Source organism: Schistocerca americana, chromosome 8 (assembly GCF_021461395.2).
Source record: "Schistocerca americana isolate TAMUIC-IGC-003095 chromosome 8, iqSchAmer2.1, whole genome shotgun sequence".
Classification (NCBI taxonomy): Eukaryota; Metazoa; Arthropoda; class Insecta; order Orthoptera; family Acrididae; genus Schistocerca; species Schistocerca americana.
Genome location: NC_060126.1, coordinates 472,809,649 through 472,824,144, shown reverse-complemented (window position 1 = coordinate 472,824,144; position 14,496 = coordinate 472,809,649). Strand labels below are relative to the sequence as shown.

The 14,496-nt window shown below is 41.9% G+C and overlaps 1 protein-coding gene across 1 annotated transcript in view; it reads right to left on the bottom strand.

Annotated features, from left to right (window-relative positions):
- The window catches only part of LOC124545182 (alpha-tocopherol transfer protein-like), a 148,531-nt gene that overhangs the window by 70,723 nt on the left and 63,312 nt on the right, over window positions 1-14,496 (bottom strand). The window contains exon 5 of the mRNA XM_047124041.1: window positions 9,352-9,462. Within this exon, the coding sequence (XP_046979997.1) occupies window positions 9,352-9,462 (111 nt within the window). The remainder of the gene's footprint in view (window positions 1-9,351; window positions 9,463-14,496) is intronic.

Sequence of the window (14,496 nt, the reverse complement as noted above, 5' to 3'; positions counted from 1 at the left end):
ATCTTCAGGTGGGATGCAGGATTAGTTCAAAGTAGCAAACCTCTCAACTTGCAACAATGAGTTCATTCACAGCCTCAACACATTGTAAGCGGGTAGAAGCAGATTTAACTATAATACTGACCCAAGTAAAGTCATTGTTGGTACCTTTGTTGGACAGTGCTGCAATGAATGACGAGGTAGTTTGCTCTCATAATGCATGTGCACGAAATACAAAACGGTTCTAAACAAGTAATGGACGTGAAACAACAATCCGAATTAGAAAAAATGAAGGAATTTAAATGAACAATGAAGAATGTGAAAATATGCAACTCGGCTGATATTGTGAATGTAATCAGATAGGAAACAGAAGCACTAAGCCAAGATAATTGTATTGCAGGTTGTTATACAAATATTATTGTTTATGAGATGCTTGGTCCAGGAAGTTTAAGCAATTACATCCATTTGATATAATCCGAGTTGCTTTCGCATAAATACTAAGCGAGTCGGAGAGAATGGATATTTGGGTGCTACACCTGAGTGCAGTTGCTGTAACATGGGGAAATCTGGAGTCCAACCAATACACGGCTTTTCTAGACTATGAAAATGCGTTGCTCCTTAAGTGCTGATAGTGAGACAAACAACGAAGTCAATGCACATTTGCCGGCCGATGTGGCCGAGCGGTTCTTGGCGCTACAGTCTGGAACCGCGCGACCCATTGTGGTTGCAGGTTCGAATCCTGCTTCGGGCATGGATGTGTGTAATGTCCTTAGGTTAGTTAGGTTTAAGTAGTTCTAAGTTCTAGGAGACTGATGACCTCAGAAGTTAAGTCCCATAGTGCTCAGAGCCATTTGAACCATTTTTGAATGCACATTTACAACTCGCACAAAGAGTCAGTGACTAACTTTCTTCGCAAGCACTAGGAACGGAATAGTTCTTTAGATAACGTAGTCAGTGGCGATTTAAGCACAATTTTGATCCAGCTTTTATCGTGTAAAATAAGGAAACATAGTCTCTTTAGCATTTGATGGTTATGGTGAGCTGTTACGAGCTGTTTATCCTTTAGAGGAGATTGACAATGAAGGTGCACGCAGTGAATCAACATGGCACCCCACACATCGCGATTGACATTTTCAGCACACAACATACTATAGCAAGATCATTTTGGGTACCCACTGTGGAGTCAATAGAACTGCAATCGACCACGGTACGATGGAGAACACAAAGACCATCATTTTAGAAATGACGAGATGAACAATTATTTGGCAGATAGAACTAGCAGGCGGTCCAGGATGGAGGATTTCAGTATCATTCACCGCTCTGAGATACGCATGGCGGACACTGAAAACGAGTGAGGGCCGGTAAACTACGAGAACATGCTGAAATTTGTGCCTCCGAATATTTTATGTGAAAATTCTTAAACCTGTTTAAGTAAGACATAGGTTATGAGTATTCTACGTATTTTTCATGTATACATATCTGCAGCCACCTGCCGCTCGAGGGCTCCGGAGTGTAGCGTGTAATTTGTAGTGTGTAACGTGAATATGTCTGTGCTTGAGAAACATGCTATAATCTAGTTTTGAATTCGAGAGAGGGGGGAGGGGGAGGGGAAGGGACCGGGCGGTTTCGAATTCGAAGAGGTATTCCACACGAGGAGCACACACTCCAAAGCAAGACAATGCCGGAATACACTGTGAAGGTAACACCGGAGTACCACAGGGAAGTGTGACAGGACCGTTGCTGTTTCCAATACACAAAAATGATCTGGTAGAAAGCGTCGAATGCTGTTTAAGGCTATTCGCAGATGATGCAGTTGTCTATACCAAAGTAGTAACGCCAGAAGATAGTAAGAATTTGCAGAACGACCTGCAGAGAATTTATGAATGATACAAAATCTGGCAGTTGACCCTAAAAGTAAATGTAACATAATGCGCATACATAGGAAAATAAATCCACTAGTGTACAGCTACACTATTTATGACAAACAGCTGGAGAAAGCGTCTGCTGTAACATATCTAGGCGTAGCTACCCAGAGCGACCTGAAGTGGAATGACCATATCAAACAGATACTGGGAAAAGCAGATTCAGATTCATCGGAAGAATCTTAAGGAAATGTAACTCATCCACGAAAGTAGTGGCTTGTAAGGCGCTTGTTCGCCCGATTCTTGAGTATTGTTCATCTATCTGGGATCCTTATCAGGTATGGCAGAAAGAGAAGGTCCAACGAAGAGCGGTGCGTTTCGTCACGGTATCGTTTAGCTGGCGAGAGAACGTTACGGGGATGCTAGACAAACTCCACTGGCAAATGTCGCAAGAGAGGCGTGCATGACAGGGAGATTTACTATTGAAATTTCAGGACACCACTTTTCAGGAGGAGTGTGACAACATATTACTTCACATCAGCACAATCACTATAAACTGCTTTCATTCTTTGGTTCAAATGGCTCTGAGCACTACGCGACTTAACTTCTTAGGTCATCAGTCGCCTAGAACTTATAACTACTTAAACCTAACTAACCTAAGGGCAGCACACACATCCATGCCCGAGGCAGGATTCGAACCTGCGACCGTGGAGGTCGCGCGGTTCCAGACTGAAGCGCCTAGAACCGCTCGGCCACTCCAGCCGGCTCTCCTTTGGGGTGACACCTTCTGCTGTGAAGAATTCAATGACTGCACGTTGCTTAAATCGCATTGACCGACCGTCTGCGCAGTGTTCCATACCTCACACTGTAGCAACACAACCGTTCAATGGCAAGTCTTCCCGCCAACTGGAGCTGTAGAGAAGAGGCTGCGTAACAAGCCAGTACCTGCCGCATAACAAGAACAACAACAGAAGACAAACGTGTTAGATCCCAAGAAACAGGTATATATCTGTTAGATGGTCAAGATTGTGAATCAGTGTATTTGGGGATTAGTGTAATGGGAAACAGCAGGGATTTTTCTTGCAGAAGACAGTAAACTCAAATCAACCGAGACAGAAGTTAAAGCTGCATGCGAGATCATTGGGACAGAACTCAGTATCAGCGATATGAAAAAAAAAAACTAGCTGGATCCTATCATCAAGCTCAACTCCTGATGCAACTAAAGACTTTCGAGAAAACCTCATGTCACTTGCAAGTAAGCTCTCCAGCCATACTCCAACCATCACAGGACACTTTAATGATACAGCATTCATTTGGGATGATTACAGTTTTGTTAGTGGCGGGCGTGAGAAGATATCCTGTGAAACGATTAGACTTCACCTCTTTCAGGATGTCCACATTGACACTGATATCAGTGATCTCGGCACAGTTTTAGTAAAAATTTATACTGAAGCGCAAATGACAACTAAAAGTAGTAGAAAGCTTTATATGTTCAGTAAGCTAGCTAAGGAAGCTGTAGTGTCAATCTTTATTTAGGAACGTAAAACCTAGCTTAGGAAAGGGGGCATGTAGAGGAACTATGGCTTAAATTGGGAAGATAAATATACCATTCAGTGGATAGATATGTACGCAGCAGAGAAGTTCACGACCGAAGGCACTTCCATGGTATGCAGTCACTGTAAAGAAACAAACTACTGCAGAACAGGGGTAAAACAGAACACAGGATTATAGATAGAAAGACGCTGAATAGAGCGCTTTTGGCTCTTAAGACAGCACTGCGTGATACCTTCAAGACTACCATAGCAGAGTATTGTAGAATGATCTTTCACGTTACCCCAAAGAAATCCTAGTATATCTAAGGGCTGTTAGTGGCACCAGAATTAGTATCTATTCACTAACAGATGAGACGGGAATTTAAGTGTAACAAAGCAAAAAAAGAAGCACTTTACTCCGTTTTCAAGTGTTCCTTTACAAAGGAAAACTCAGGATAATTGTCCCAATTTAATCTTTTGCCACTGAAGATGTGTGAAAGAAGTATCAGTGGGAGCGGCGTTGGGAAATAGCTGAAGTCATCAAAACTGAACAAGGATCAAGGGCCTTATTCTTTATGGAGGTGTTGCAGGAAACATACAAGATGTTAAAACCCCTAGCGTTCAACAGATAGCTTAGTGGCTCGTGACGTCTCACTGAGGAAAAGCTACCACCATGGCCGATTTGTTATTAAGACATAAGTGAAGGCGCAAAGTAGTCAACCAATGAGTTTTATGAAACGTTTATTAACGAATCTGCCAACATTTACAGTACAAACGTTTGACCAAATGTGTGTACTGCAACTGCTGACTGACTTTTTAATAAACGCATCACGAAATGTTAGAAATGTTTCTTACTATCAATAAAATGTTGAAAAAGAAAAACTGAGTATATTTTAATTTTTTTACTAAGAAAATTGTTTTGGAGACTTATTTGCACTGTGAGACATTTTCCCATCCTTTATTTAAGTTATTGACCTCTATCTATACTACTACGTATTCCTTAAGGCAAGCGAGTAGTTTTGTCTTGAATTTACACACAGTTTCAAACCTTCACGAACCTTTTTGTTGCTGACAACCAAAATGATGAAATGGAAAAGTTCATCGCTTTCTGCAGTTCCTCGGTTAAGTAAAATTGCCGCATCCAGCTTGACTTTTGAATTTACTATTTCTTTTCTACAAACTGTTTTCGCGACAGACTCTGCAGACAATATTCACATTTGCCATTGATTGTAGAAACAGAATTATTTTTTGTGTAACTCACACTTCACTTCACTGGATGAAGTCAAACATTGATATGTGTGAAAACTAAATTGCAGGGCGAAATTCGTTAGAGATACAGGTAACGTCTGAGTGCAAGTATGTGTGGAGTATATTAAATATATGTGCCATGTGCTTATGTGGGCAAGGCCAAAGAATCTCTTCCTGAATCCCAGGATCGATTTCAATCAAACTTGGTACATATATTACTTACTAACTGGAAACACGTAATGTGGGAGCAAGAACCAATAACACAGAATTGGGGTAGGCGTGATAACCTGCAGAAACAATGTGGGGAGGACGAGATGGACCGAGGGGAGTGCGGTATCAGATGGGCAGAGAGGGGCAGGGGAAGATGTGGCCAGAGAGATTAAGATGTGCGGAGAGAGGGAGGAGGTGGAGGAGCTAATAGAATTGGGGTAAATACTTACCCAGGCAACGTTAGGTACTCACTACGTTATGTATTTAAGAAGTTGTGGCTTAAGACAGTAAGAGTTACACTTTTGCACTATCTGCTTCAGAGAGCTGCTGCGTACAGCTTGTAGCAGAGTTGTTATCAGAGCAGTGACTGTAAGTAAGGAGCGAAGAACAGTGCGAAATTTAGAACTTGAACTCTGTGGACTATCGATAAACACTGTATCACTCGATAAAATATAAGCTGAAGTGCCAGTCCTGATTGGGAACACTTCTAAAGTCAGTAATTGACGATGCAGTGAACAGTCACATCTCAAGATAAAAACCAGTTAGTCGCATCGCGCCAGAGGCAGTACGTAGTCTCTCTGGCAACCAAACAAATCTAACAGCGATGCTTACAGAGTGTTGACCTTTCTCTCCACCGCAACAGGTTTCTAGGACCATTACTTACGACTGTACGGATTGCGGCTGTGTACACGCTGATAACACATGGAAGGCATTGATTGAATGGAAAGAATGACAACGTGGAGCTCTGTGACAGATGGCAAACTGCGCGTTTTCTTCGACTGACATAGCGATGCCTGCGAAAGCAGGTGTCCAGATTCGAATTTCAGGTTTGCCACTTTAAAGTTTATCACCAATGAGTAGATAATCCGTGCTCATAATACTGCACACCTACATAAAATGTTTCCTGTAGTTTAACGGTTTTTCAAATACTGACTCGCTGATATTTAATGCTGGTGTAAGTTAGCCTCGAATTTGAATTACGTTCTTCGCTCGTTGGGAGTTTTTAAATTTACTTAGGATCTATGTGAAACACCATAAAAAATGGTCTTTTCGTGGCCGTGTCGTCATCCGTGCTCTAGGGATAGCGTCTATGACTAGTAATCAAGTCGACCTGGTTGCTTGGTTCGAATCTCGTCACTGCTAAAATTTTGAATAAAAATCATCAGCAATTACGGCTCAAGATTTCCAGTGTAAGAAGTCACCACGGTCTTCCAACAGCTTTGTCAAAATTGCCGGAGAAGCGAGCAGAGGTTCAGGGCACTCTTGTCCCTACGCAGTGCATTTCCCCTAAAAGACCAAGAATCAGCAATGATCAACAGCATGAGGATGCTGAAAGCAATCGAAACCACCACATTAAAGACATGATGTGCACCCACAGGACGTATGTCGGCTAACTGGAAGGTATCATGATGATATCTCCAATGGCAAAAGATTCCGGATTAGTACTCTGTGAGGTAACTGCCAAGGGGGAGATGACTACGAGAAAAAACCTGGAATAGTAGCGAAAGTCTGACGTTCAACGGGTCGGAGCGTGGAGTACCAAATGTTTGAACCTGATAGGTAAGCTACAAAATCTGAAAATGCGAAGGATCAATCTCGATGTAGTAGTGGTCAGTGAGGTGAAATGGAAAGACGACCAGGTTTTATTGGTCAGATGAGCGTAGGGTGTGTTCAGTGAATGGGTTGTTCAAATCAGAATCGATAGCAAACCGACAACGATGATTCAAGTATACAAGCCGACGACGGAAGCAGGAGAGTACGAGGACACTGAACGTGTTCTTAAGTACACAGAGGAGAAATGAGAACCTAATAGTCATAGGGGATTGGAATGCGGTTTCAGGAGATGGAACAGAATAAAAAAGTTACGGGAGAATATGAGCGTGCTAGTAGGAGAGAGAGGAGCTAGTAATAGCTAATACTCTCTTTAGGAATCACAGGAGACGGTGGTAAAACTAGGGCCAGGAGATACATCATGGTCAGACAGAATCAGATATTAGAATGTAAGGCTCATCCTGGAGCAGATACAGACTCAGATCACAATTTAATAATGATGGAGTGTAGGCTGAAGATTTGGGAGTCCCGTCAGGAAGAATCAATGGTCAAATCAGTGGGATATGGAGATTGTAAGCAATCAAGTGAGACTAGTTCGCTGTGGCTATAGACACAGTGATAACGAATAGCGCAGCTAGCAGCTGAGTTGAAGACGAATGAGTTTCTCTCTAAAAAGGCAGTAACAGTAGTTGGAAAGACATAGCACGAAGAAGGTTACTGCGAAGAAACCGTGGGCAGCAGAAGAAATACTGTGCTTGATCACCGAAATAAAGAAGTACAAAAATGTTCAAGGGAATTCAGGAATACAGAAACTTAAGTCACTTAGAAATGATATAAACAGGAAGTGCAGGGAAGCTAAGGGGAGTGTACTACATGAAAACAGTATACAGGAATATCTTAAAGCCAGTCGCAGCCTGGACGTATAAAACGAAAATGGAAGACATGGAACAGTAAATTATTTTCCGTTTTAGGGGTAAAGAAATTCTTTTGTTTTTTAAATGTTACCTATGTTGCCTTCTGGCAAACACAGTCCAATTAGATGATTACGAATAGCTATCCCAAATTGTCAGAAATGCCATGCTTTGAGGGAGTCCTTTTAAAATTATCCTCTGCTAATCCTTTAGAGACTGATCTCCAGCCGAAAACAATGACTTCTGACCCATGATAGATCAAGTACATAGTTACATCTTTAAACGGAACCGCTCGAGGTAGAAACGATAGTAGTTGATGAGTTCATGTGTATAATGTCGCCAATAAATAATATTGTTTGACCGTGTGTACCTCTGTCGACTTGTGATCGTTTTGTTCATGGAACTAATGTGTATGAAACCGTAACGATAGTGATGCTTTACATTTGTGGTACGAGATACAATTCTCCGAATAGCGAACCAAGGATATTCGAACGTACATAACCCTATCGAGGGGGGAGAAATAATTTTGCTGAAGTGGAGTTTAGTGTTACTGAACTTTACCGTTTGTCGTGTGTATTCAGACATAAAACGCGTCGTAGCTGGCCAACGTCATCAGAGAAATAAAGAAAGAAAAATCTGTGGAGACCGTGGTCCACAGATCATGTCAACATTTGTGCAAAACGCACACATTGTGTATGGGAATCAGGTTGGTGGCATAACCATTTTCACTCGGATAAATCGAATTAGGTATCTCAACAACATAGAGTACAGAGTGGCAGAGACGATTTTTAGCAACCTGCTGCTGCTGAAACTTTAAAGTAAAATTCTACTATGTAGCAAGTATTTTACACTTGTAAACGCAACTTTTGAAATGCCCACCATTTCTCTTCTAGTTGGTAGCACTGAAGGCTCACGACTGTCGTCTGTTTTCTTTGTGGTTAGTAGTGGAGCGCTTGAGAATGGAACACCGTGTAGTCCTAGTGAAAACGTTTCACATGGGTAGTGAATGTTGTGCACAGACCATTTGCAAACTTTGTGGAACGTTTGGTCAACTTGATGCACCAAGTAAGAACACTGTGATGAGAATGATTGCTAAATTTGAGGACATTGTTTCGGCCGTGGACAAATTCTCGAGGCTTCTTCGTATTAGTCGTTCTGCGGGAAACATCTCCATCGTGAGTGGTGATGTGACTAAGTCCTGTGAAATCTGTTCGCCCACTTTAACCAGCAAGCAACGATTTTTTTAAAGATGATCTGCGTCGTTCGGCCTACGAAACCCAACTGACAAGAACTGAAGCCAAACGATCACAAAAAGCCACGAGCATTTGCTAACTGGGTGCTTGCGAAACAAAGAACGGACAACCATTTCAACAAGGCACCTTTTCTGTTGAATGGCTTCGCGTACGAGCAAAATCGTTGAATAATTACGGAGAATCCCCTGTATCGTCAACTAGTGTGACTGATGTGGCATTTGGGCTGAGCTGCTCCTTGGGACGTTCTTTATCTAAGATTGCGCAGGAAACCCATTAATAGTGGCGGTGAACGCTATCGCAGTGTGTTAAGAGTGTTTCTGAGATCTGAAATGGATGGTGCGAATGCTGACGAAGTTCGGTTTCAAGAAGTTGGAGCAATCTGTCACACGTCTATTTCAACTATGGACTTGTTGACTGCCTGTGAAATTCCTCACAACGCTAACGGATTGGCCACCTAGATCTTGCGAAATGACACTAAGTGACTGCATTCTGTGGGGACGTTAAAAAATGTTATGTCAGCCAACAAACCACAATCGCATACAGAGATCAACGCCGAGATTAAGCTTGTTATTTCAGAATCAGAGGCACAAGCATGTCAAAAAATTATGGATAATTTCATCGAAATAATTGGTGTGCCTGCAAACTCAGAGGCCATTTGAGGAATATATTTCGTACATACCCACAGATAGCATACAACATAATATTTAATTTACTTAATTTCATCAATAATATGTATGTCACTATGCACTCTGATGCTGCGTTCTTTGTGGGACACACTTTACACTAAGCTCAGTGGACCGCAACGTACCTGTGTGGCCAGGTAGCCAGAGAGGGAGTTCTTGAAGAGCGACATGACCACGTCCACCGCCGAGGGGGCGTTGATGTAGTGGATCGCCAGCGTCCTCAGGGGGTACGCCTCCTGCAACATTCGGAGCACCACTGTTGGCTGTTTTCTGTAAGACCGTCACCGCAAGTATCTATTATGCAGCTGTAGGTGTGTAATGTAACGCCACCAATCTTGTTTTTGACTTTTAGGCTACTTGTTTAATTGGTGATTTTCCATGAGACGAACTGAATCGTCTCAAACTGTAATATTATCGATTGGTCTTTAACCATCCGTTTGCCATTCAACAGGTACTTTAAGGACGAAAATTATATTTGGTAGGACTTCGTATGTACTGTTTGACGCTCCTCGAATTCCATAAATCATAAATAGTCTTTTCAGACAGTGAAATACAATAACTAGACAGTATTAAATTCTTGGGGCGTGACATATATCACAACCTTCATTAAAAATCGCATGAAGCGCCTTAGTTCAGCTACATTTGCGGTATGCACGATTACTGTTGCAGACGACTTAAGAAATGGATTATTCTCTTTCTTTACAATTCCTAAGAGGTTAAGGAATCTTTGTGGGAGGGAGGGGAGGGCACTCGCCTTACAGGAGTATCATTTTCAGGACTATAGTTCAGTGGCCTCTTCAAAAAAAATTTGTTGTCTGAAACCTATGTCACAATACAGATTGATTTTTAAAGTCTCTTGCTAGTAACTGTATTTCTCACCTCTCAAATAATAGTGTAAAGCATGCACTTAATAGATAAAAAAACCGTTAAAGGCTTGGCTACATGTTAGTGAACTTTAATAAAAAAAATCACGGACTGCAGATATTGATGGTTTCACTTATGCACGTGTCGATCTATCTGATTCTGTGTACATTGAGTGCATAGCGGCCTGAAGATGGCAATGATGATATGCCGAAACTGGTTGTCTAAATAAAATAGCTTCTGAAAATATTAGGCTGCTTGGAAATTATTCTTTAGTAAATGGCTGACCAGCCGCTGCTCCCCATCCACTTTATTTTATACTTAGTATTAGCTTTTTAATAAATACTGTTTCATAATTTGGTCACTTTATTGTATTGCACGTAATTGTACATTCTTGACTTCGTTCCACAACGAAGAGTTCGCTCTCTTGACACAAATGGAATACAATGTAATACACTGAACATTTATGTGCTACGCATTTATAATACACGTGAGATTGTACCAGTTAGGATGCACATTCCACTGCAGCTTATAACAGACATAATGAATCAGCATTTAGAGATTTCTTTTAGTATTTAAGCAGTCAAAGAGATGAATAAGAAAAACAATTAACAACGAAAATAATGCGAGACGAGTCAAACAAAGCCACTGACGATTTCAAAAAAAGAGAAAGGCGACAGAAGATTGTGTTTCAAAATAATGTTTGGTATTAGAGTAAAAGTAACCCAAGAGAAACTCGCAAGACAATTTATAGAATATCTGCGGAGCAACACAGTTATCCAAACCAAAACAGTACTGTAACTGTTCTGCATCACAAAGAAACAGACGGACAATATACAGAAAGTTATAAATTTGGCTTACTTCCGTTCGTAAGTTCCACGGTAATCATCAAAATTAGCACCACAAAGCACCTTAAAGCCTAGAAAGAATTTTATAAGATTTTGAGTCTTCAGTCTTTTGAGTGGTTTGACGCGGTACGCACTAGTTCCTCTCCTGTACGTAGTACTTGCCACCTATGTCCTCAGTTATTTGCTAGAGGTATTCTTCTAGAGAAAAAAAAGAGTTACAGACCAGATCAGTCACTAAATTACAAATAACTTTTGTTTGTGATTTACTGAGTTTTAGAAAGGTACTGACTATTTCAGCAGCCCCTGAGAAAAGAGGTATTGATCCAACGTATGCTAGTTTAGTGTATATATATATACAATTTCTTTAGACTTCCTCAGCATAGTGGGAAATATAAATGTAAAGTATGCTCAGAAGCCCAACGGGATTTTTCAAATCCCTAAATTTGGAAAGGGTGAGGGGATACGTGCTTACGGAGCATATGCAACCAGCCAATGTTCTGGTGTTGACATACTGTTTGCCTCTAGAGCCAATTTAGTCCAGTAACTAAAGGTATGCCTTAAGGTGCAGTTTAGAAATAACGTCTGGGAAGTAGTGAACCCACCAAACGGAAACTTGTTCAGATTCAATACGAAATCATAGAAGTAGTTAATTTATAGCAGTTGAAGACAATGATTCAGTGGACAGAAATTAAGGGAATCGCGACTTCTCTGGATAGAGTCAGACAGATCCGTCCGGCATTTTCTTATGAATCAGGTGATAGAAGAGATGATGGAAACAAAATACTAACATCTCACAGCTACAGAAAATTTGAAGAAATATTAAGAAAACGAAAAAACCGAAAGTCTCCAGTTCAGCAGAAATTTCTACTGGAATACAGAGGAATGCCAATGAAATATCGGTTTCTGCATTTCATAAATATATTATGGCTTGAAAACAGGATAACGGGAAGTAGATTGCAGAAAATACAGTATTAGACTAAGAAAGATTTATCCAGCACCGAAGATTGTAGGGGAATAAGTATCTTTAACACAGGATACGAATTACATGCTAAAATATTAACGCTCGTTTCCAACCCATGACAGAGGCAAAGTTATCTTAAGTTCGAAAAGATTTTAGGGAAGGAAGATCTAGCACTGATAGTACACCCGCATAACTAGAATATTTGAGAAGTGGAGAGAATATGATCTTCCGACATGTACTGCTTTCGTCGAGTTTCAGGAAGTGTTGAACAAGCTAGATAGGAAGACACTGAAGGAAATTTTACAAACACATGGATATCCTAAATATCTTCCATCAGCAGTAAAGAGCCTGTATTTGAATACACAGATAATTCTACAAAATGAAAGAGAACAGCACTTATTAATTATAAATCAAGTAATAAGACAAGGGCATAGTCTTTCTCCGACACTGAAAAATGTCTTTAGACGACACAACTCTTATGAGGCAAGGTACACTTCCAACAACTCAAACTGTGACAAAGTGAATTCATTAATACGCTGTTATCTGCTAACGGCCAGCTGCTTATAGGTAAGACAGAAGATGGATTGCAAAGAGGATTACGTAAGTCACAGCTGTGCTCAGCTCAATATAATCCTAATCTTTCCATTAACGAAACACAGGTGATCGCCTTGTCACGAAGAAACGACCTACACTGCCGGAAAAAAGTAGTATACCCTTTTAGAAATTTCCAGTTCACACAAGATTTAATGTTGCAACATTGGACTAGGACTACATGAAAAAGATGAATAGCACAACCGGTTTGCAGATAGCAGGTATCGGCCCATGCTGGAACACCGATATTAGTACGTGGTGTAGCCCACACGGCTGGCAGTGCAGACGCAGACACTGGCATCGTTCAGACGGCGGATACCGTCATGGGATACGTTATGCCACACCTGCTCCAACTGTTCACTTAGTTCTGCAATATTTATCGGACGTGCCACTTCTTGTCACATCCTATCCCACAAGTGCTCGATGGGAGACAAGTTCGGAGATCGTGCTGGCCAGGGAAATTGCTGCACGTCTTTCAGAGCACGTAGAGTTTCACGGGCAGTGTGTGTGGAGAAGCATTATCCTGCTGGAACAACACGTCACGTTCCTGTTGCAAGAACGGAAGAGGAACGGGTCTAACAACATTCTGCATATCCCGAGCGCTGGTTAGCGACCCCTACACGAACACCGAAAGTGCACGAAAGTTTTAGCTTAGCCCACCCCAGACCATAAGGCCTGAAGTGGGGCCGCTGTGTCTTGGATGAATGCACTCTACGAAACAGCATTCACCAGGTCTACGTCGTACGCGCAATGGGCTCTCACCTGCGTGCAGGGAGAATCTGCTTACATCGCTGAAGACCAAGGGACCAAAGTGATCCTCTGACGGGATCAGTCGAGCAGTGCACGTCGATGCTGTGACGTGAGTGGAAGACGGGCTAGAGGCGTGCATGCTAATAACCCGTTCGCAACAGTTCGTGTTGGCACGTCTGGGATCACAAACCCTCTTATCTGTGCCGTGATAGCTGTACGATTGGCTACTGCTGCCGTTAGAATAAGACGATTCTGGCGGGCGTTTTATGATGGGTGGACGCCCAGAACCTCGTGTGCAGGTGTGAGAATGCTCACGTGAACACTGATACCAGCACCGTTGCACAGCTGATGCAGCACCTCCAACTTTTGTGACATTCCCGCCACTCTGAAGTCCTCAATTTGTCTCTGTTGGCAGTAGGAAGCACGAGTGCGTCTCCGTAGCGTGTTAGCGTGCTTGCTTCACACCGTGCCTTCTGGCTGAGAGCGTTCCCTATTAAAGTTTAGACATAGATGGCGCTTTGGCAGGTATCCCGCTGCACTGCTAGCGGACGACGTTCAAACGGTCATCAGTAAATGTGCTGTCCCCTGGGTGGTATATGCCGTTATCGGATCAAAATCTACACCTTTCCAGGTGTACTAAATGTTTCCGGCAGTGTATCATATCTTTCGAACTCAAAAGAGACATGTATATTGAATAAATTCCAAATGATACGCAGCACCATAAGGACACTAAAACAAAACCCAGAAAAAGACTGCTCAGGTTCTATAGTGTAACAGCTCTCCCTATGCTACTTTGTGGAATTGAGTCACCGAGATTATAGGCAGACGTTACAAGAGAGGCTTTGTGCGTGACGGAGATATTTCCTGTTGTAATTTCGGGACAACACTTCAGTAGGAGTCAGACAAATAATACTTCCCCCCTCCACAACATCTCGCGTATTGACAATGAGTAGAAAATTCGAGCGATTAGAGCAAATACAAAGGCTTTCCGACTATCATTCTTCCCACGCACTATTCAGAAGTAGAACAGGGCAGGAGGGATCAGATAATGGTACCGAAAGTACCCTCCGTCACACCCAATTAGTTCGCTTGCGAATTATGATGCAGATAGACGTAGATTTCAAGCTGGCTGCAGAAAGATTCTGTTGCCTCTAGCGGACATTGCAGGTAAGGAACACGAAGGTAAGAAACAAGAAATTAGGACTCGTACGGAGGCATACAGACAGTTTTTTTACTTCTTTCTATTTGCGAGTGGAAAG